Source organism: Blennius ocellaris (assembly GCF_963422515.1).
Source record: "Blennius ocellaris genome assembly, chromosome: 2".
NCBI lineage: Eukaryota > Metazoa > Chordata > Actinopteri > Blenniiformes > Blenniidae > Blennius > Blennius ocellaris.
This window is the reverse complement of record NC_137651.1, coordinates 6,870,956-6,895,533: the sequence shown is the minus strand read 5'-3', so window position 1 is coordinate 6,895,533 and position 24,578 is coordinate 6,870,956. Positions and strand designations below refer to the sequence as shown.

Genomic DNA, 24,578 nt, shown 5'->3' with positions numbered 1-24,578 from the left:
CTTTTTAATTTGGTGTTTCCTGTTTAGCACTGACCTTTTTTTTGGCAAATTGTGGGGGGGTTGTCAGGAGGAAGAAAAAAAAACCTTGGGGTGTTTTTGTTTTTTTTCCTTGGCTGTGGGCCAATGCTCTTTAAACTGTATCAAGTTTAAATACAGAGTTAAAGAGGCTGAACATGCCGCGTTTATTTCATACGATGACGGACCTGTTTCCATATCTCTCTCCATTCCTTGCTTCGCATTTATTTCAATTTGCACTTAAGTGACGACGGCCTGTCGAACGCCGACGTGTTCTGGGAGAGGGGAGGTGGATGATTTGCAAAGTTGTCTTGGTTGCTCTTTTTTTTTTTCATCATCTTCATTTCCACTTGTTATCCATCATCCTGTCTTCTGTCACATTTTCAAACCTTGACAGCGTAACATGACAAAAGGAATCGCCTGATTTTCTTTTGTTGTATTTAATCTTGAGCCTTTACCTTCACAGCACCTCTTCTCCTTTCATTCCCCCGTCTTTCCTTTTTTTTTTTTTTTTTTTTTTTTTTTTGCCTTGCTGTTGCAAAGTCTTAGTTTTTTACGAGTATAAATTAAAACACTACTATCACGGTGAATAGTAGGCTCTTAAATGTCTTCGATGTTCTGCTGCAGCTTTCTTTTCATTTCAGTTTGTCTTTGTCAGAGCTATCTCCTAGTTTTAATTTGACACTAAATGTGATGCAAAAAGTGGAAAAAAAAAATTTCCTTGTCTTCCAAGAAAAAAAGAAACAACAACTTGTACTTGCATCCCATCCCGGATCGAGTATTAGGAACAACCCCCCCATCTTTGGAAGTTTTAGTTTGGTACCCAGTTTGCACATGCTATGGTATATCTGTTACCGTAAGGTTGTGTTCGAAACTGAAGCCCAACGTCTGTTCAGCGTTGAGAGAAATGAACTGTATGTTAGCTATTTGGTCCAGAGTGAAGGACCCGCGTCAGGCTTGTGATATGAAGTGTAAATCTGTTTTAATTTTTTTTTTTTTTTTTTTTTTTAATGTTTTATCTTTTGTTGTTGTTGAGGGTTTTTTTTTTTTAAAGATCAGTTAGTGATCTTAGTACTATAACTAAGCCAAGTTTGTAATTGTATATTTACTGTAAAATGTAGAACATTGAATAACTATTAAAATTTTCCTATAAAAGGAAAATTGCCTGGTTGTCTTGTTTTTGTTTTCATATCTTTATTGTCTCACATTAATGAAGGTATAGCCTCGTGTGTTTGGACTGAGGGAAGAAACCACAATACAACATGAAAACGCCACACAGAAATTCTCCTACTGGACTAATCAAGAACATTGACATGGTTTAAAGGTATTTAACGTCAAGAAACTTTTGTCTTCAGCTTTGTTTCAGCTAGCCACATGCTACCCAATATAATTACACATTTTTTTAAAAGATAACAAACTTTATAATGGCATCAAGAATGTTTTGCTGGCTCCAGACTTGACTGTCTGCCTCCATCTGATCACATCTCACACAGGACGTGAGCTCAAATGTGCGTAGGATGTTTATCCAGCCCTATTAGCTTCTCACACATGGGAAAAACAAAGGGGAATAAACACCAGGATGACGTCTGACTTGACTGGAATGAGCATGTTCAACTGAAAATAGTAACTACAATACTTGAGTATAACCCAGTCCAAAAACTGTGATCTAGTATTGATGTCTTTTTGGTATCAACCTGAACATTGTAATTGGAACAAGTGGAATTTTAAACTGACATTTGTTGTATGTGTAGCAGGTTAAACGGCTGCAGGACCAGAATCCCCCCCCCCCCCCCCCCCAACTCTTTTAGTTTTGTTTATATATACACAGCAAGAACTGAAAACAAACAAACAAAACCATAAAGTAATTTAAAAAAAGGGGACATACAAATTCTCAGTAAGTTGAGGAGGCATTGTCTTTGTTTTGGAATAATGGCCATTTCCACCATTTTTGTGCAAAGTCACCTGCTTTGATTCGCAGATGAAGTCATTTCCTCCACAGAATCTCACTTTTACAGCAAAAGTCTCTCGTTTGCTTCCTACTGGTAGTTTCCATTGTCTTTATATCCTAACAGCTGTTATTTCATTGTGAAAATATTGGAAGTTCAAGACAAAACTTGTGATGTAATCTTCAGAAAAAAAGTCGTAGGCCTCCAAACAGCATTAATACAAGCAATGCTAAAACAAAATGTTACTTGTAGCATTATGGATGGACCTTGCCTTTCAGCGACCCATTTCCTATATTTGCTGCATTCACATGAGAAGCACAAACATCAAGAAGGCCTCCAGCACGGATGCTTTAGTGAGGCCGAGTCCAGAAAAGGTACCATATTGATTTTCTCATTTAAAATTTGAAACCCTGTTTTAACCCTTTATAAGACACTCTTTGAAATGCATGGGAAAATCAGATTTCACCATACACAGCTTTAAAATCTCACGGGACTTATGTGAAAGATTCTTTCAGCTTGTTTCCACATCTGGTACATAACTGAGTACAACTATGACCCAATAAACAATGTAACACCAGTGAGGTTTACCGATAGAGCCATTTTCATCAAAATGTGTACACATGAAAATGGAAAAAAAAAAAAAACTTAAGTGGGGATACAACTACAAGTAAAACAATGCTAATCTGAATTTTAATAATGTTCAGTTGTAATTACCATCATACTTGTAAAGTAAATGCATTTTCAACATTGCCACTAATGGTTAGACACATTTTACACACAAAGAACCATGGAAGAACTCTAAAAAAAACTTGTATTTACTGCATGTAAGAATAAAGACATGGAAGTAGTGAAACACCAAGCAGATGTACCTATGAGATTCAGTTTCAAGTAAATATACATGACATTTTCCAGAGCCTGTTCGAGGACACAGCTGGGAAGTTTTTTAATCACTATTGTTAGGAAATAGAAAAAGAGGAGCCATCATTTCCTTTGTGGCTTCTGAAAGTCTGTTTCACGTCTGTTTCACTTCCTCCTGCACCACCAGACATCTGACTGCCTTGAGAAACACTGACACACACCAACACACGCCTCTTCAATGCACAACGCCTCACCAAAGACACAGGAGAAATGTTCCAAACATTAGTTCATCCTTTGGAAAAGTTCATTCTTTTTCAATGTATTTTAAGGACAAAAAGAAACATTATTGTTATTATTAAATGTATGATATCATTGCTGCTGACTGAGTAACTGCCGAGAAGCCTTTGTGAATCTGTGTTATAGAGAGATGCTATTTTGTTTCTATCTACACAGAAGAGGCATCTTTAAGTCAGCGTTATTGTCATGTGAGAATCACAATTAATCTAGTTAAACATGAACATTTTCAGGTTATACTTCTATGTACTGAAACAGAGGGAAAAATAAAAATATAAGCTTTTTTGAACATTTTTAAAGCCAAAAACATATTTTTTTTCGTTGAAACATAATTTCTTCAGCAATACGATACACCCACATCGCCTTCTGCTCAGGTCCTGATTTACTTCTTTTTTTTTTTTCCCAGCAATGTAAAATTCATGAAACACCCTATCCTGGAAAAGTGAAAGCCTTCTGTGTGAATAGTTTTGTTTCAGGTTAAACCGTCACGTGGCTCAATCCTTCTAGTCTCCATTTCACCCAAAGTGTTGCACACTTTGCAACGGAGTGTTTGAATGGGGGAATTTGACACACAGATTTGGACATTTACCGTAAATGAAATGTGTTTGTCTTGTCATGACAGCCTGCGACAGGTGACTGGAAAAAGTGGCTTTTTAATGACGTAATGAGAGTTCTGGCACAGATAGATGAATCTGGAATAACCAGATCCAAGCTGTGGAAAGGTTACGTCTTTCTTTACCGGAGGCACATTTCAGTTAGTGTGAAAACACACAGTCGCATCATTAAAAGTCCATAAAATCAAAATAACCATAGCTTTAGTTCACGTGGTACACGTGAACCTTAAGGTTACCTGAGTGTGTGCCTCCTAATACACACCCAATTATTATGTGGTTTAGCTCTGGGTTGTGATGAACGGTAAAATTACAGGTACAAAAAATAAACAATTGAATCCTTTGCACATGTTGAGTTTGTATTATGAACCGATGTATGCTGTAAATGTAAAATGCAGTGAAGAGAAAGTCCAAATCATCACTGAAGATTCTGAAGAAGAATCACACTGCAGAGCAATTCCATTCAATTCAGCTTTATTTGTACAGCACCAAATACAACACAGTGCTTTTTGACAGAAAACAGACATGTACAATGTTTGGAGGAGACAAACGCACAATACTGAACGGTCCTTACGAAATCTGCTGGCGAAGCTTTCAGCGTCGTGCCCCCGTAGGGAAACAAGCTCAACTTCTCTGTCTGCGCACGCCTTGATTTCAACATGACCGACGAGCCCATTGAGAGGAAAAAGCTTTGCTGGACGTTAGTCAACTGTCAGCGTGATGTTGATGACCACTGCAGGGTTTAATCATCTAAGTGACTTCACTTTTATTTCATACATTTCATTTTCATCAGAGGCAAGGGGAACAAGAGAAGTGGACGATCATACAGACACTCCCAGCTCTGGCTTTTGATTGTAGTTCACTTGTTTGTTTTTATTTAACTTGTTATTTATTTGACCTTTGAGATCAAATGCAATGCAGAGTGAAAGAAAGTAAGTATATTTAAGTAATTTATTGATACAGCACCTTTCCCAGATAAAGACCAAGAGGTGCTTTACAGCAATAAAAGCATTGATTTAGTTCAGTAGAAATACAGAGCAGTAAAAACATATATTCATAAAAAAAAGTCAACTGAGCTCAGCTGAAGAGGAAGACATTTCCACCGCTTCGGTGCGAGAGCTTGAAAAGCCCAGTGTCCACGGGTTTCGCACATACTTAAGACTACAAGAAGCCTTTGTGTGCCAGACGCGTTTGGTCTATTTGGGACATAAGGGTGAAGGGGTCGGCGATATACTGAAGTGTTTGACCATGCAGAGTGTGGAATGTGCAGGTGGCAGGACGGCAGTGAGCCTGATCTGTGATAAGCAAAGACACGGCGTGGAGAGGGGAGGGGTTGAAGCACCAACGTAGCCAATTCTAAGGAAATCGCCTTCAACTGTAAAAGCAACAAACCCGGTCGCACAACATCCCTCATCCGTGAGACAGCAGAGGAGAATCAGCGCCACCCAGTTACTCTGGTTCCAGATAACATCCCGTCCCATCACATCGCAGCTCCTGCAAAACGAGCAGAGGAATGCGTGCGCTTTCTGACGTGCGGAGAGAATAGTGACCAGCAGTGAAGCTGACCTGACGTCCCTGCAGAGGACAGTGGAGAAGACAAACAACATTTCACAGCCAGATTCGACTATAGTTTCTATAAAGGAGCATAAAAACTGACACAATCAGATAAAAGAAGGTTCAACAAGGTTGGCAAAGTCTTCAAACCCAAAAAAAACACAACACAACAAAAACAAAGACGGGAGGATAACTTGTTAATAATAACAGTATGACAGACGGATTTCCGAGTAAATGATTCAGTGAATTTGTCACCACAACAAAGTGAGAAAGTAGATATGACCTCCCTGCTGAAGACGTGACTCAGTCGCCACAACGCGGCAAACAAAAGCCAGAGTGTGTGACATCTTACAGTGTGCTGAGTCCAAACTGGAGGCACGCAGAGGGAAAAAACAGTGGTTTTCTTTGGACATCAGTCTACTAATTCCAGGGCTGAGATCCAGAAAACAACCATTAGTGCTCCTTCAGCAACAATAGTTAGTTGGTGTTTGTTTTGTTTAGTAAGTATGTGCTGTGGGCCATTTAAAGCAACATTAGCAACAAGGCATGTAAACAATAGCTTCTGATTGTAATATAGATTTGAGTCAGACAGTAGTTTCTACCACAGGTCTATTTTTGGACAACTTGAGAAAGTGATATAATACCTTTTTGTGCACGATTTTAAAAAATACACTGAGGCGACCAGAAGAACTTCCTAAGTGGAGTCTGATCCACTTCCCAGCAAGAACGCAGCTCCATGACAGTGTTATTTATATCGCCAAGCATTTTTGTTTTTTTTTTGGGGGGGGGGGGGGGGTGCATATTTATAAAATGTCACAGTGAACTCAAACATACTTTCATAATTCATTGACTGCTTAAAGTTCTGAACCACAAGTCTGCAAATTCGATGATTTAAAGAGCTGTTTTTGCCCACATGCCACCAAATAAAATTAATCTGCAGCTGCGAAACATGAAACAATAAACAGATGATGAGAAAACATTTAGACATTTACCAAAGACTTTCCTGATGTTGAATTCATGGAATTAAACTGTGAAAAACATCCTTTTAGTAGTTTTAAACATTAGATTTTGCCCATTTGTTTTGACCCGTGAGCTACTTTTCCAGAGTTTTCCAGCCATATCTTTCAGTTTCACTTTTGCAAGTTTAGCTTTTTTTTATGTCATTTCGGTAAAGAAGCACACTGAACAAGTCTTCTCATGTCTGACGAATTGCGCTGTTTTTCATTCAAAGCTTTTGTCTTTGAGGCTCAACAGCTATCACCTGCAGTTGAAAGGCAACAGGAAGTTGAACAACTCTTGCTCAAACTATCAAGTCGCCGGGGTCACACGTGTCACCTTGAGCTGTGAGATCAGAGTCTCTTTGGAAGATTGTTTGCTGAGCAACAAAATGAAGACATGAAAACACGCTAAAATATTTAGGCTATCGGACACAGCTTCTGTATCAGTGGACACCAGATATGGTTTTATTTGGTATGAGATCGAAAAAGAGACCCGTTTTTATTTTGACCACTATTCTAAACTATTTAGGCTCAACACTTGAAAGTGGAAAACTTGTGTTGGGTTTTGGGTGTCTGTTCACACGACAACTGTGCTCGTCGTCACTGTTAAATGCAAGATTTTGAAAATGGCAACCACTTTTCAAAAATGCTTTGTCGCCATCTCCATGGAAATGGAGAAAGCGCAACTTTTCTGAAACGCTGCTACAGTACATGTGCATGAATGCAATGTTAAATAGTTCTTCTGCACATGCACGAGTGGATCGCCCACAACAACAATGGCGGCCCTCAGAGCGGCATGACTCCCAGTCCATATTCTCCTGGGATTTGGTGAGTTGTTTTCACTTATATAGCACTTTTCCACTCGTTGAGCGATCCACAAAACACTTTACATTGTAACATTCACCCATTCAGCCACACATTCACACCAATAGAAGCAGCTGCCATGCAAGGTGCTCTGTTCACCCACTGGGAGTGTGTGTGCGTGTGTGTGTGGTTACATTACAAACAAAAACGACAGCGCCAACTCGTGGAATGACATACGAACTCCATAATTTTCAGTGTTTTATGTGTAAACGGACCGCTTTCAAAATGTTGCAGTGTAAACACGAAACTTTCCTTAAAGGAAAAACGACCCCCAAGACACGTTTTCACGTGAAACATTGCAGTTTCCATGGTTACCTGCAACCTCGCGTTCAGCGCCCCTTGATTTCAAACTGTGACTAAACTGACTACCAGAACTACATTTCTAGTAATCAGAGCAAATGACACAAGTTTCCATGACCGTTTTAACGGCCAGAGTCTGTTGGTTAAAAATGAAACGAAAGCGCGCAGAGACATGAGCGTCATGTCTTGAAGTCGCGCACCCTTTGTGTGCCGGTACGCGGCTCGACGCTCACTGCACGTGCGTCCAGCTCGCGGGAGCAACGCTGCGCGTTCCTCTGCTGTGTGCGTGTGTGTGTGTGTGTACGCGTGTGTTTGCGTGTTTGTGTGTTTGCTGCCCACAGGAGCGAGGTGCGGGACAGACCCGCAGCTCTCGCTTTATAAGCTGTGAGCGAGTAAAGAGTTGGTGGTGCAGCAGTTTGTTTTGGGGAGAGAAGAGGAGGAAGGACGGCTCCTCTGCCATGGCTCTGCCGCCTACTTGTTGACACATTGCCACAGTTTGCTCGCCGTCTCTCCCGGGGTAAGTCGCTCTTATTATAGTTCATTTCATCAACTCTTCTCATAGCTGTGCTTCACATTCTTACAAATAGGGTTGTAGATAAATACTATAAGGGATAAAACGCAGCAAACACGTTTGTAAACTTGTCTTTTTTTATATTATTATTTATATTTTTTATTGGCTTCAACATTTTATACATTCACGTTAATGAATAAACAGATTGCCCAAAACAAACATTTGAATGACTGGTACTTGTCTTCCTGTTATAGTGGACTGAGAAAAACACTTTATTGGACTAATCCTCGCGCGATAGCATCTGATTCGTTGTATTCCTTTCCGGTTTTCTCCCAAGTGCTTTCAGCCAAGTTCCTCATAAACATTGCAGTCGTGTTTGCTCCAGATGTAGAAAAATTGAATTGCAAAAAAACAACTGTCGCCCCCGGCTAATCGCTTATTACTGTTTACATTCTGCAGGGTAACATGATGCACAAATTTATATAAACGGATTTATATGCCCGTAAGGTATAATAAACATGTAAATACTCCTTTTTTGGACAAAACCATTCACGAGTTTGGCTTTTAGATGCACATTGAACGACAGATTTTGAACACACAACCAGGCATCCTGTGAATTAGTTGTTTTTTCCCCTGTTGAAAACCTGTCAAGTAAGTCAAACTATTTTGATCAATACAACAGCTGCATGATAACTGTAGACCATAATGCCATCTGCTTTTGCATCTGTATCAAAACATTGTTCTTCTTGTTGTTATTTTTAAAGCAACAGTTAGATTTGCTTATATTTGAGATATGATATTTGTATTTTCCACCTTAATAGGCTCTATGTATGAATAACAGTAGAGACATGACACAGTATAATAATTCCTCAATTCCTCAAAGTTAATTGGACATCTTCAGATATTTAGATTTGTTCCAAAAACTTCCTGATGTTTATCACAAATCAATATATCATTGTTAACATAATTTTTGAACCCCTAATAATAAAAGAGCACAACATTCCTCCTGCTTTTACCTTGAAATATCTGTGAGCCTTCACATATTGTGTGCAACTGACATAACTGTAAGAGGTATGGTGTTGCACTGAAGCATAATTGATCATTTTCAAAATGTTGTCTCCATAAGAATCCCCCCCAAATTGTTTTGAAATGTGTTTTGAATAAAATAAATAAAATAATCAATTGAAAAATATCTTTATGACTTGCTTCATTATACTATTATTATTATGGTTTCAAATCAAAATGAGAACATTTCTTACGTTCATATCTCTCTGAAGCTCTCTGGCACTTCCCAGCTAGTATTTCAAAAACCACCGCACGAGACAAAATATTCTTGTTCTATACTGTTGTATTCGCTCGTAAAAAAAAATGACTTCTCGGAAAGCGATCACATTGATTGGTAATTTCCAGTTTTCCCAGCAGGATCACATTCCACCATTTAGAAATAGTTGTTTTGTGTAGAATTGTTGTGGCGACATGAATACTGTGCAGTAAAAACAAGTTGTCACATCCAGGCTGTAATGGCCAGAAGTCCTTTGAACGGGCTGTCATGTGTGAGGACCTGGCACGGCCCCCGCAGGACCCTGGCATGGATGCTGTGTTTTTAGACGAGATTCCTTACTGCCGGGCAGTGGTCAGCCCTCTGGAGGTGTTATTGTCTGTCTGACTGGAAGCAGATGAATGAGGAGCTGGCTCTGTGGAGGAGAGTGCTGGGGAGAGGCAGAGTTGTTTACAAGGCAGAGTTAAATGCGCTGCATTATCTCAGTGAGTAAATAACCAAGAGCCGACTGGCAGCAGTCCTAAACACAGCAGCCAAATGACCAATTTAAAGCGAACCTTTGATGATAAATCTGAATTTTTCTGTCCGGTGCGAGTGTAAGATTCATAGAGATGACTGCAGTAACTTATTGTTATTGGACATTACAAATTCCAAGCATGGTTCAGTGAAATCAACGTACAGATAAGCTTTTGTCTGACTCTGAAGGACTGACTGCTGCACTGACCCTCCTGCATATTAACCTTCTCTGGACCACAAACCCATGACAACATGGAGCAGAGGGCACAGACTCACTTGCTGCTTGCCTTTCCATTAAGCTCTTGATGAGCAGGTTGCTTGGTGAAAGCTGTGGATGAAGAAGGAACAGCCAGCGCTAAACAGCAGCTTTACATCTAACGACAAACAATGACGATTCGGGGAGCAATAGCAGGTGGCAAGAGAGAAACAAAAGTTGGGATGCTTTTAAATCTCTTATATAATCATAATGGATTAAGAAGGAAGTAATCAGTGTGAAGCATTCATCTGTGTGGCTTCAGTACAGGTTGGAGCAGTTTTCTATATTTGATGCTTTCAATTTATTATTGCTCTGCACGCTAGCACCTTGAAATAAACCAGTGTGTGTCTCTGCCAATTTTTTTTTTCTTTGCTTCCTTCCATCCAAAATAAACAGCTGTCAATTATCTCAAGACTTAAGGCTATTGAGTGAATGATCAAATCTGAGCATTTAGCTTAAATCAGGAGTCTAAATGATTTTAGGAAGCCATCTTTGCATACTTGTCACATTGCCGTTTGATGGTTGCACATTATGCTCCAGATTGAGAGTTTTCAACCTTTTTTTTTTCCCACCTTGGAATCATCCTCCTCTTCCTCAAAGAAAGGCTGCCACGCCCACTGTTATGAGCATGCACAAAAGTATGTGCTTTCAAAAGAAAAGCTACTGACATGGATTCTAAAAAGCATCAGATCATGTCCTTTTTGTCGGTGCAAGTCACATTTTCAAGCAAAATAACCAAACTGCCCCAATTTCAAACCTGAAAATCAGTGACCACGAGCTTTATGTCTGGCTGAATGAGTGAAGCAATACAGAGTGTTGGGTCAGATGATCATGCCAGAAGGAACTGAGCATATCCAAATTTTAGTTTCAGTGACCGATGTCCCCTGATCCTGTGTCTGCGTTGCTTTCGTCAGACCTCCGGTGTGAGGCAACGGCGTTGAAGGAAGTCGTACAGAGAAAGACTCGACCCGCGATCCGTCCTCACACGCCTGACGAAATCCTCACCTCAAATTCTTACTGCAGCAAGCGTCGACACGTTGATGTCAACAAGCGTTGGCAAATTATTACCTGTGGAGTGCCGTGAACTGTCACCTGCAGCCTCGAGTGTCGGAGCATGCTTTGAAGACACTCCTGCCTATTTGCAAGGTTCCATTTGATCAGTTCTGCTTCTTGCCAGGATGAGATTTCCTATCCACGATCATTGTCCGATTGATAGGGTGAGCCATGCAGGGAGGCCTTTTCATAGACCTTTATATTCCTATAATGTGACTGCTAACTTTACTTGGCATGCATGCTTCTCAAAACCACAGCGTTGACAGTTTATGATATTTACAACTTGAAAAATAAAAGAAATCAGAGACATAGTGCTTTGCATTTATTGTGGGTTTTAATTCCATGCCTTTTCCTTTGGTGGCTGCAGTCTTTAGGGCCGTAGCACCATCTGCTTCCATAACTACTCATCCCTAGTTTAGTTAAAGACGAACTGACGACTCCACTGAACTTTACCAGATTTGTTTTTGCGGTTTCACTTCTTCCATAATCTCCAGACTGTCTCTCAGCCCACTGAAGACTTTTTTCACCTCACTTCATGATGTGTCAGTGATCTTAAACTATATCATGAGTTGATGATTAAAATTTTGCACAAGTGACAGGATTGATTTTTTTTATTATTTAAAACAATTCTTATAACTCAGAATATACACACAAATTGATTACTGTTTTAAGGAGGAACCACGAGATTATTACATTATTACTCTAGAAAAGGATCCCTAACCAGCCGTGGATCATTTGATGGCATCCGTAATAAGAGAATTAAAAAGTTTTTTTTGAAAATGTACATTCAAATTTCTATTAGTCTGCAATGACGCTTCACTTCTGCTAGCGCTTCTTTTCTGTGTCAAAGTTTTTTCTTCGTACATTGTTAAGCCCATATTACAGTAAGGCTTTTTCATACGCTGTCCTGCTGGTCCGCTGGAAAATTATGTTGCTTTAAACCAGTTCATGGTACAAAAAAACGTTTGGGACCACTGCTAGAGTCTGTGCTTTCCGTTTTTAAGCAAATAAACACTGTTGGTAACTTATCATTTACTTGATGTTAGTGTTGGCCTCATAATATTGTTGATAATTGTAGAGAAACACATAATTGTTGTGTTTTACTTCAACAAAAGTTTCATGTTTACACGACAACGGTTTGAAAATCATGTACGTCTACACGGAAATGGCAGGAACACAGAAAACGATGCGCTTTTCACATTGGGCCACTAGTGGGTGCTGTTGCGTGCTCTTGTAAATGAGACCACACACAGAGACCAATACACTACAAGCATTAACAATGGCGAGTACATGGATGATCATATGGACAGATGAAGAAGTTGGATTGTTATTACAGTGACTCTCAACTATAGAACTACCAAGTCCCAGGAAAATATGGACTTGGAGTCATGACACTGTGGAGGAAGTCGGAGCATTTTGGAAAACTTTTACCTTGGCAGTCATTTTCAAAAAGTTACGTATTCTTTGTTTCCTCGTATCAATGTCGATTAAACGAACCTCCCAAAACACAACAGTATAAATGAGGTCGTCAAAGATAACAATAGTTATGGTGTGGAGTTATCCAGAATGAAGTTTCAAATCGGATTCCGCTGGTTCTTTGTCACAAACGTCAAAAACTATTTGCCGTGCCACTGAAATATGCCTTTTATCTGCTGGGCATTGGCCTGTAATTATAGTTAATCCTACAAATTGGACTCCAAGCAAGTTCTTTGCTGCCTTAAAGAGGAACTTTTGGACTCCGACAGTAAACTTCAGACTGTGCAGTGAGTACTTTATTTTGGGTAAAAAGCACCACAACTAAGTGATCACTAGCACACAGCAGTATCTTTAAAGTAAACTAATGTAAATGTCGACATATCCAGCCCATGCAAATCCTAAATGGCCCAAATACTTTGTGAACATGTCATGTGAAATCTACAAATATAAAAAAAAGTTACTGGCTCCATTGAGACGTCCTCATGACAACCGTCCAATCACAGCCGAGACTCACCCTCATGTCAGCAGTTTTGCAACACACAGTCAAAAGGCAGCCTAAATATAATTGTCGTCATAAGATGATTGCTAGTATATCTTAAGTTTGAGTACTTCCTCCCAAAACACTAACACGAATTGGGAATCGCTCAAAACATGTCCTGCTTGCTCAGTACGTGAGAGATAAGAAAGGTTACGTTTGTTTACTCAGACTCAAGACCGATGGCGGATGTGCATCATTCACTTTTATATCATCTGGACCATGTGGCACGCAGTGTGCTGATGCTGGAGCAGCAGCCGCCTTCATCCCCCCCCATCAGTCTATTTATAATGCTGCTGATCTGTTTAAAATGTTCTGTGCGTAATGACCGCCGAGCCCATCCTCTGGATCGATTGGCTTGTATTAGCCCACCTTGCACCACACCAGCTTTTGTAATGACGTATAATTATATATAATTGTAGGATGCAGGCCTGTGTGAGCCACAGCATGCACTTCAGCATTACAGCCACATCTGTCTTTGTTGGGAAAAAACAAGTGTTTGTTGTTTATTGACGCAGAGAGGATGTTTATGTTATTGCGATGGTGTTTGCATGTTTTAAGTGTCCTTGACTAATGACCTTGTGTTGATATTATGCATTTGAATCTGTTTCCTTGTTGGTGCTTAATTTAGACACGTATTCCCTCATGACTGCGTGTGTGTGTTTCTGTATGTCCGTCGTGTTTTGTTTTTTGGTTTTTTTTTTCTGACTTTACTTTCTTCTCTCGTCATTTTCAAATTAATTGGATTGAAAGCGCAGGGATTGGCAAGCGTGAAGCACAGAGCATGAATCATTAATGACGTTGGTCGTGGACAATAACGATCACAGATGTGAAAGTAATTAGAGTAGAATTGTTCCCTGCTCACTCTCATGAACTCTCATCTCCTGCTCTGTGTAAATTACAGTGATAGGAAGCGTCTGTGTGAACAGAATAATTCTTCACGTGCCCATTATCTGCTGGCCAGATTCAACCCTTGTTGAGTAGCAGGGCTTCAACTGGCCGGATAAACATTTAATCCTGTCATGCTGTCATGCATAGTTTATCAAATAAATGACATGTTGCGAGGCTTTGCAGGGTTTTGACCTACGTCTATCTCTTTCGATGGACATTTAGATTTTAAACATTCCAATACATTGCATCCAGTGTAATGTATTTCATGTCGTATTTACCTCTAAGTGTCTGCAGATACACATAAGACATCTGTTCAAGGGCGTTTTTCTGATTACCTCATGTCTATAAGGCCTGTGTTTGTTCTCTTTTATTGGCTTTGTCTGTGGTGAAGGTAGACGTGGAGGTGGTTGGTGTAACAGTGGAGGAGGAGATGGAGGCAGGTGATCCGGCGTCGCCTCTCCAGCTGTCTTTGTTTCCGCCGTCATGGGAGGGGTGAATTTGGATTTTTAGTTGCAAACTAACTTTTCAGTTGGTTTTCTTCGTACAGTGCCAATTACAACATTCATCCTTGTCACTGACTGTTTGTACTCAGCCAGCAGAACACAGGCAGCGTACATCTTCATCACTGAATGTAGTCATTGGTCATTACAGGTTGAACACAGAGGGACAGACACACTCGTGATCACACCTACGGGTATTGAGTATACTCAAAGTACTCCAGTATTCTCAAAGGCATTGAGGATCCCTGCAGATTCCTCGTAAAAGATCCCTCATTTGAGTTTCTTTCATTTTTCATTATTCAAAGAATATGATGAAAATGCATGATTGTATAAATATAACAAATATCGAGAGGTTCTGTTTTTCATTTCTGCATTGTTGTATATTTTTCTTTCACATTGTTCATTATTTAGAACGATCCTGTTTTCATGTTTGCGGATGTAAACATCATATCCTGATTCTCCAAACCTGGATAGGGCCTTTTTAGTGAGGTGGAGCACTCTGGAAAGAAGGTGGCAAGCTTTCAAACATGCAGTACTGCTCACTACAGCTGAGCTGCCTGCTGTAGCTGATATCTCTTCTCCTGGTTTCATTGTCTTCGTCCGCTGTGTCACATCTAAGAACATCAACGTGAGGGTCAGTACTTGTTGGTTCTTCAACCATTGTTGGCAAGAGGGTGAGTAGCTCAATCTGTAGCACAAGTGTAAAGTAGGAGTGGGTAGCCAGGATGCTACTGTTCATCATTTGTCTCTGTGGTGCAAATATTAACTGACTGTGATTAAAAAAAAAAAAAAAAAAAATACTGAATTCCACTTATATGGCTGGATAACAGCTTCAAGATGTCCATGTGTGTGGTTCATGTTACTGCCACAAGCGTTCGAATTTCTCGAAATGATGAAATCTTTCATGATTTCATGGAAATGTACTTTGTTTGAAATGTACTCAGGATCTTTTCCTCTCCTCGTGCGCTGTGGATCAATTTGCGTCGGACTCACATAACTATTTAGAGAGCTTTTGACCCAGGACATTCTCTCTCTCTCTCTCTCTCTCTCTCTCTCTCTCTCTCTCTCTCTCTCTCTCTCTCTCTCTCTCTCTCTCTCTCTCTCTCTCTCTCTCTCTCTCTCTCTCTCTCTCTCTCTCTCTCTCTCCCCCTGCTTCTGTGTGGAGTTTGATTTATAGCCCTGTTAAGTTGTTAATCTCCCATATTTGTCCAGAGTTGCAGACACGTTCACGCAATCGTGGTTTATAAATAATCCTGTCCCGCAGTCAGCTCTGCCTCTTGGCAGTATGCAGCAGCGCGTCTCTCCTGTCAAACCATGTGAGGGAGAGATAAAACCGAGGGGTCGTCCCTGCCATCCTCCAGTAACGTTACTCCTGCAGACGTCAGCCAGTGCGAGACGTATCATCTTGTCAGACACTGAGGGCCAACAGGGGGAATTAGCTCAAATGGTAGAGCGCTCGCTTAGCATGCGAGAGGTAGCGGGATCGATGCCCGCATTCTCCAGTAAGATTTTTGACTCAGAAAATATCAAGGACATCTTTTTTAGATGTGGGAGCATTTCTATGAACTGTTGGAAGTGCCCGTGAAAATAAATATGAAAGGAAATAGGATTGTTCGATGATAATGCAAATTAAGAAAAATACAGAATCACTGAAAAGGTCGTCGGTGTTTTCTTTTCATTATTTCTTCACTCTATATAAAAATGAAATAATTTCAAGCTGATTTATATTTAAATTGTGATCATTCTGTTTCCCTGTTTGAATAAAAATAGAAAAAAAACCATCTGATTATCTGAAATATTCTGATGAGATTTTTGATTTGTGCCAAATATTCAAATAATGAACCACAAAAAGGCTTCACTTTACATGTAGTACATTAAATATATGAAGACTTCACAGTTAAATATGTTTCATATGCATCTGTTCAAGATGCTTTTCAGAATATTGACAAAGGAAAAAGACAGAAGTGAGGATGAATATAGACAATGATCAACAATGGTAATTAAAGATTTAGGTATAAATACTGTGACAGATTTAGAAGAAGATGGAAGAGACTAAAGCAAATCTTTAAGAGAAAGTTTATTTCTCTCCAGGCAATATTTTTAAGCTTCTCTCATTCTGACACAACATTAGAAAGCAACCTGTGGTTTACACGACTCAACTGAGTGCAGCGTATCTTGTGTTAATTAAGCTGATAAAATTTCTTTATTTTTAGTAGCTAAGATGTGATATGATGCTGCTTTATTTTGATTTAAAGCATGACCTGAATCCAAATGCAAAGCCAAACCTTGAAACGTCATCCGTGGGGAAGCTTGTGAGGACATGTACGCACAATCCCAGTGAATTTGATCAAAAATACGGCGGCGTCTGAGTCACAGAGAAAGTGGATGATTCCTGCAAATACATAATAACAGAAAAAAGTGCAGATAATCCCTGCAAGGTCAGTGAGTAATGTTTTAATGTTGGCGTTTTCCGTAAACGTCTGGATTGAGGGGAATAAAGACTCCTGAAATGACTTCATTCCACCCACAGCTGTCATTGTTGAGTTTGATTTAATGTTTGATAGATAGATAGATAGATAGATAGATAGATAGATCGATAGATAGGAAATGTATTGCAGATGGATAAGCCTTGTCCTCCACATTTAAAACCCACATTTTAATCAAATACAATCTTCCCATATCTGTTGCATCAGACTGACTTGACTCAATTAAAGTTATGACAGAAGAAAACATCATCATCAATCATTTCATTTAGTCGGTGCCACGAATTCCTCTGAAAGACAAGGCTGATGTAACTGCCAATTGCGTGTTTCATTTGGCAGATAAGTTGGGGTTTTTTTTGACTCTCCTGCTTGGACTTGTACAATCTAGAAAGTACACTTTTTATTGTGTATTTAGAGACTTTGCAGCAGAACTGACCTGTTCAGTTATTTAAAAATGTGTTCAAATGAAACGTCGGGTTTCATGTCGCTGCTCGTCCCCTTAACATTTTACCTGCATTTTCCAAGCGAACAAACTAGATTTTTGCAAACTTCACAAACAGGAGACGAGGAACTTGGCTGTCGGTTGACAAGGAGGCGAGTGACACTATTGATTGTGGCTTTAATTAAAGTCACACAAACAAAGTGGTTCATTACACTTCATCCCTGGAGATCAGCCAAAATGAGCCCACTAAACACAGGCAGTAGTAATAGGAAATAAAGAGCTTAAACAAATTGGATGTACCGGCTTGCATATATGGATGAATACCATGAAGTTATTCTGCAGTACGTTTACCAAGAAAATTTGGTTTCACACCTGAGGGATGCCAGGCCTTCTTGATGTTCTTTATTTTGACTGACAGGTCTGCAAAAAAATCTGCCAGAATAAATATTTTCTATTTAAATTTGGTTTGTAGGGAAACAATAGAGACACTAACACCATAGAAAGTGGCTCAGAGTATATGGTGAAATGTCATCATTATGAAGTAAACATGTATCACCTATTAAATTTAAAAGGTGATTTTCATCACATGGGGCGTGATGAATCTGCAGTTACACACCGCAACTCGCCAGTGTGCAGTCAATCAGCCATGCAATGTAAAAATAAAGCAGAACGTAAATAAAAAAAGAGCATGAAAGCCACAACAAGAGGGTGAGTTTGTAAAAACATCCATGTTTACAACAGAAAAACTGAGAAACTCTTGGCAGGTTTTATTTCACGCTATTTAGAAAAGCATTAAAAGTAAATATTTTCAGGATTTACTGATACTTTTGCACTGAAGTTAAAGGGTAAACTTCAGCGTAATCTGTATTCAGCGGCTGATACGAACATAAATTTGCCAATGTGAGATCAAATATATCTGCATGTGGCTCCTGACTTACTGAACCTATCCTACAAAATATTGAATTTTTCATGCTTTTCAGCACCAAAGTAATGACGGCGATCTCCTTCCTATTTCCCTGTCATTCTGTAAAAAAAAAAAAACACACACAAAAAAAATCCAACTTGGTCTTATTAGGTTATGGTGACCTCTGCCACAGATAAGAATTTGTATTTTGGCTGTAAGTCATCATAAATATTTTTACCAATTTTGGCCAATGTGGATGTTTTAAGATCGCCTGTTTTCCTGTGTGGTTCTTGGCCCAGTGTATTGAGCTGTTTATGGCCTTGCTGGCGCGCCGCACCGCTCCCTCCACCTCGTCCCCTCTTTCAATCACTCAGTCAGGATTTATAAACTCATGCGTCACGATCGTTCCCAACAAGTATTTGAACGCACCCACACTTAGGAGCTGACTGAAAAACACACCTTTTTTTTTCTTTCTAAATTATCAATAGTTGAGTCAATAAAAGACACAGTTCTGGATTATCTTTGACACACATTTACAATTGACCACAGGGGCTTTGAGTTACTGCGGTTGTGAAATGCCATGAGTCATATCGTCTGTTGAGTCTGGGAGGGAAGTGTGTTTTGAGAATCACTTACTCAACAGCATGCTGCCATGAGGGAAATGGGTATGATCGATGTGGGGGGGGCAATAATTAGGAACTCTTGATTAAACTCAGCGCACAGCAGCAAGTTGCAGATTGTGTGAGATGTGAGTGGGAGTCCAGACTGTCTGCACAGGTTTTAATTTCCAAACTTGAATCTACTCCTCAATCACATTCTGATAATCAAATCTCTCCATCCCAGCTTATCTGGCTCTCATTTTACCGCCATTATTCATATCGATCTCGTGGTCACGGTATCCATATTGCAATGGTGTGCATTCATACCATCGTTTTTAGTTGTTTGTTGATTTGGATTGGCCTCTGGAAGTAAATATATACTCTTAAAGAACAATGGTCCTGATCAAGTGCACACCACCATTCAGCAAGTGTTTTCCTGTCGGTTATCCTGGTTACTTTTCCATCCGGTTTTGCAAGGAGAAACACTGCAAAAAACAGTTAACAGAGGAAAATGTCTTCTTATCAATTTAAAAAAAATTCTGTCTATCCATTATTGTTCTTGTGGTTCAACCTTGAGTTATGTCACAAAAAGGGATCCCTAGTGCCATCTGGTGGACACATACAGACACAGTCACTTGTATGCTTGAATATGTTCATTATGTGATCCAGTCTAACCGCTCTGCTTTAACCAAAGAGTCATTGAACATTTCAGTTTGAGCAAATCAGGGAGGACTCAATTTGACTGCTTGCTTTTTAAAAAAAAAAAAAATTGCATCTGTATTCCGTATATTTGTGTGGAACTGGACTGCTGAGACTGACAAGCATCAAACAGAATACATGGTATTCTTCAATTCTCTCTGACAGGCGAAGGCAAAACGTATGCATTTTTGAATATATGTGTAGCACCGGAATGCATTTGACTGTACAAGTAGCAGATAAGTGCACTTTGCTGTATCGTCTCATCATTTATAAATCAGAATGATTACTTGTATATTAGGCTTTTCTGTTCATGTGCTCAGTAACATCCATTAGAATTAAGCTGTTGTTGGTGTATCTCATGATGATTGCAGGTTGGCTGAAGAAAACTTTGGCATTTTTGCATAACCCCTTGAGGCGTTCGCTTTTATTTCAGTTGAAATTGAACATTTCCATGTTAAGTCCTTTTCTTTCTGTCTCTTCTCCTGCAGGATGTGAAGATGACATATTCTTTCAACTCTCCGGGAACTTTAACCCCTTCCGACTTGTTTGCCACCAGCTCAGACTCCCCTGAGCCGTTCGCCACAGGCGGCGTCACCTTCAGTAACATCAGTGCCGCCGTTACCCAGCGATGCACCTACAAGGAGGACTTCAAGAGAATCTTACTGCCCGTCGTGTACTCGATTGTCTTCCTGCTCGGATTTCCTCTCAACGCCGCGGTCATACTGAAGATATGGGCGACGAGGCCCAGCCTGTCCAAAAACAACATCTACATGCTCAACCTGGCCATCGCTGACTTCCTCTATGTGATGTCACTTCCTCTGCTCATCTACAACTATGGCAGCCACGACTACTGGCCCTTTGGGGAGTTCACCTGCAAACTGGTCCGCTTTCAGTTCTACAGGTGGGTGCTCGTCCGACCGCCGGGAAATTTTAGCAACTCGTGAAAACAGTGGTGCGTACGCTTCCAGGTTGCTCCAACACCTTTGTGGAGCAGTTCCACATTAAAAGCCCAAATCCTGGTCCAAGATACATTCACTCTCCTCCGGTGTTCGTGTTCATAACCTAACCTTATGTGAACTGGTTGGTTTTGACCCGCGTCTCAAATCAGCTATTATCTATCGTCCAATTTGTTTTTGTCATATCTTTGATAACTCGCTTCATTTTCAATGACAATATTGGTGCAGTATTTGGACAGAGTCAACACAAGTCCAATTTTACATTTGGGTTTCGAATTCGAATTGAGTCCAGCTGCTACTCAATACACTGAATGCTGAGAAAGATAGATGATGAATGGCAAGATGCAGTCCTCTCCAGCTCAGCCACAGATGTATATTTCTCACAATTAGAATGGCAAAAAAACCCAACAATGTAAAGTAGAAGTATTCATTGCTTTTATTGAGTTAAAGATTTAAAAAAAGCTCCAGGGCCTGAAGGCGACTCAAGCCTTAAAGGGAAATTGTAGACATGCGCGTGACGTATAAACCTTCATCTCTATTTCGAGAATTTTTTCCTTTGTAAAGGTCATTGACGTGGGACGCCATGCAGCAGTCAAATTTAATGGATGTATAATAGAATCACTTCATTTTTACAAATTTGATGAAAGCCATGTTGACATAGCAAAATCAAAACGCCACAGTCACAAGACACTAGTAGGGTGAGATTTAAAAGATTCCTCTCTTTATCTGTTTCCTCTGTTAGTAATCTGCACGGCAGCATCCTCTTCCTCACCTGCATCAGCGTGCAGCGCTACGTGGGCATCTGCCACCCCCTCGCCATGTGGCACAAGCAGGGCGGCCGCAGGCTGGCGTGGTGCGTCTGCGGAGGGGTGTGGGTGGTGGTCGCCGTCCTGTGCGCGCCCACCTTCCACTTTGCCGCCACGGGGATCCAACGCAACCGCACGGTGTGCTACGACTTGAGCACGCCCAAGCTCTCCCTGGCCTACTACCCGTACGGCATGACTCTGACCTGCCTCGGCTTCCTGTTGCCCTTTGTGGGCGTGATGGTGTGCTACTGCCGGATGGCCCAGATCCTCTGCCGCCCCGTGTCGTACCAGGGCGTCACCATAGCGACCGGCGAGAAGCGGGACAAGGCGGTGAGGATGATCATCCTGGTGGCGACGGTGTTCTGCATCAGCTTCCTGCCGTTCCACCTCACCAAGACCCTGTACCTGGTGGTGCGGACGCTGCCCAGCGTGTCGTGCGAGACCAGGAACTTGTTCTCCATCGTCTACAAGAGCACGCGGCCGTTCGCCAGCATGAACAGCTTCCTGGACCCCATCTTGTTTTACTTCACGCAGCCGCGCTACCGCCGCAGCACCAAGAGGTTCGTGCTCAGAGTCACCACGCTGAGGGACAAAGGCACCAACGTGTGAGCGAACCGGAGATGCCGCTGACGGGTTTCTTGCAGCCTCTCAACCAACGCCTTCTCGTCTTTAAAATCGCCGTCACATCAAGGAGGATCCCGAAATGCAACGAATTTAGTCTCCTTGTCCAACACATGCGATCCAGCCGCTACTAAATCCTTCACAGCCACACAAATCCCAAGATTCACAGCGTGAACGATTTGTGTGATTTGATTTGAAACATTTTGAGACGTCAGGTTTTGGCTTTCAGCTCATTCAAATTACAAATGAATCTGACTTTGTGTTCTGAGCAGTGGCGAGAGAAGCGACGTCACACTCCCCCAGCAACAGTGTCACTGACAAGAGACTCCTCCAGCTCTGTTTTCACTTCTTTCTTCTTGTGAAGCTGAAAATGCCAGTTCAAACAGCTTCAGAGACTGTTCATGCACTATGAAAAATTCACTAACTTCCCCACATGTGTTTGTGTGCTTCACTGCGGGAATGTGGGCATTTAAGCTTCTTTCTTTTTTCTTTTTTTTTTTGTCTTCGTCATCTGTGTTTCATTGCCACGGCTGAGATTTACTGTAACCTTTAATCTTCCATCATACTGTAAACACCCTGCGGTGTACATGCAACTGGTTTCCTCCCCTTCTCCACCACGCACTGTTGTTTTTAATAAGTCCACCTGCGTGACGACGCAGGGTTTTGTGAATGATCTGGTTTCCCTATTTGTTCTACACCGCGATGTGTACCGTTGAAGTTGTTCAGGACTGAAGGACGGAGCGGGCAAAGTACATTCATGACTTCGAGTCGCATGAAATGTGACGTTCATGAGCGCATGTAAAAACTGCATGAAGTACGTTTGTTGTGTTGTAAAGACATTGCAGAAGTAGTGAGAACAACAATGAAACTGCATGTGGATTTTATATCAACAAGTGTTACATTTTAATATGAAGGTCTTTACTCTTCTTATTTAAGGATGACTTTTTTTTTTATGTGTCCAAGCTGAAAGAATTGTCATTGCTGTTTTTTGACCACTAGGTGGTGTATGCATCTTACTGTACCTATCTGCTCACTGCAGCTCTTTTCCTTCTGTAAGATATGAGTGGATGGTTGGTGGTGGTCTGAGGGGCCGATGGCGTAGATTTGCAGCCTCGCTTCCGTCAGTCTGCCCCCAGGGCAGCTGTGGCTACAGACGTAGCTTACCTCCATCCAGCATGGAATGAATGAATAATGCAGTGTAAAGCATCTTTGAGTGTCCTCAAAAAAAGCGCTATATAAAACCCATGCATTATTATTATTATTCCATAAAGTAGCATGAATCTAATTCAAGTGACTCAGTATTGATCATCATAGCAAGCCTTTTATCTGCATAGAGGTAAATCAAACAAAAAAAAATTTAATACAATTGTTATACTCAAATTAATGCATTTTTGATTTGGTAGGAGTTCAAAGAACTTTAGAAGTAGGAACTTTTTTTTTTTTAGAATAGAGGTATTTGTTCAAATGAGTTCAAATGTATTTTATCGATGTCACTAACTGGATATGCTGCAAACTAGTATTTGAATAAATGTGGAAATGTATTTTTTTTGCCTAATTGTGTTTTCTAGAGTTTTGCCAGGTAACCCAGTTACTGATTTTGTAATTTTTAAAGTTCATGAAATGAACAGAAATGCTGATGCAATGTTTTTTTTTTTCCTTGAAAATGTTTTTTCCCTGTGAAAGAAAACTGCTAATTCATATTGTTGACTGTTTGAGGTTGTTTTGTTAATGTTTGAAGATTTGTGTATGTTTGTTTTCTACAAATTGAGGAAAATAAAGATTTGATGCTCAATCATTCAGCACAAACCCGATACGTAACTCCCTGCAGCTTCACTCCAAGCTGACCTGAAAGGACAAAACAAACTTTTTTCATGATATTTCACAACTTGCTTTAGTGAACTGCAACATGCAATAACCTTGGAGCAGCTAATTTCACGATCATGTACCTGTTGTACATGTAACTGTGCTCCCATGATGCTCCCATGTTGTGTGCCTCACTATAATGTGACGACGTTTTAGAAGCATGGAACATTTCGACCACAAACTGAGGTCATGTGCTTGAAATAGTTAGAAACAACTCAACGTGTCTGTGTCTGTACAGTGTACAGAGTCTATTATGCTGTTTGAAAATGACTGCACTGGCTTATTGCTCCTGTGTCTGTTCGGTACATTGGTGATGTCTTATTGCATGAAAAGAAATTCCTGACGTCTGTGCAACGTGCCAACGTATCTGTGTCAGTATTATTTAGATGAATTCTTTTTTTTTTTTAATTAGTGTAAAAGATGATTCCTATAGAAGATTGTTTTATTTTTGCTACATAGATGCTATCATATTAATGAAATAAAAAAAGTATGTTTATGTTTGTAAATATTTTTTGTGTCATGATGCTTAAATGTCGGCATGATGTAAAACTAACAAATCCAATATTAAAACATGCAAACAACCAAACATTTTGGCACGTGTAGTATATGTATGTGTCATCTGTCTCTTTTTTTAAGCTGAATTTTCCATTGCAACCTTCCATACACACTTTTCCTACATGCTGGGACACAATTGTGAACAGATTGAGGCACATTTTGTAGCTGTTATGGGTTAATAAGTGAAAAATGA

At 40.3% G+C, this 24,578-nt stretch overlaps 1 protein-coding gene across 1 annotated transcript; it reads left to right on the top strand.

Annotated features, from left to right (window-relative positions):
- Positions 1 to 7,905: 7,905 nt before the first annotated feature.
- On the top strand, positions 7,906 to 21,955 carry p2ry6 (pyrimidinergic receptor P2Y6; the record flags this gene model as incomplete). Its single annotated transcript, XM_080513701.1, has 3 exons — positions 7,906 to 7,957; positions 20,073 to 20,485; positions 21,283 to 21,955. Exons 2-3 carry the CDS (start codon positions 20,082 to 20,084, stop codon positions 21,953 to 21,955), a joined length of 1,077 nt encoding a protein of 358 aa, XP_080369827.1. The 5' UTR covers positions 7,906 to 7,957; positions 20,073 to 20,081.
- Between the last annotated feature and the right edge of the window lie 2,623 nt (positions 21,956 to 24,578).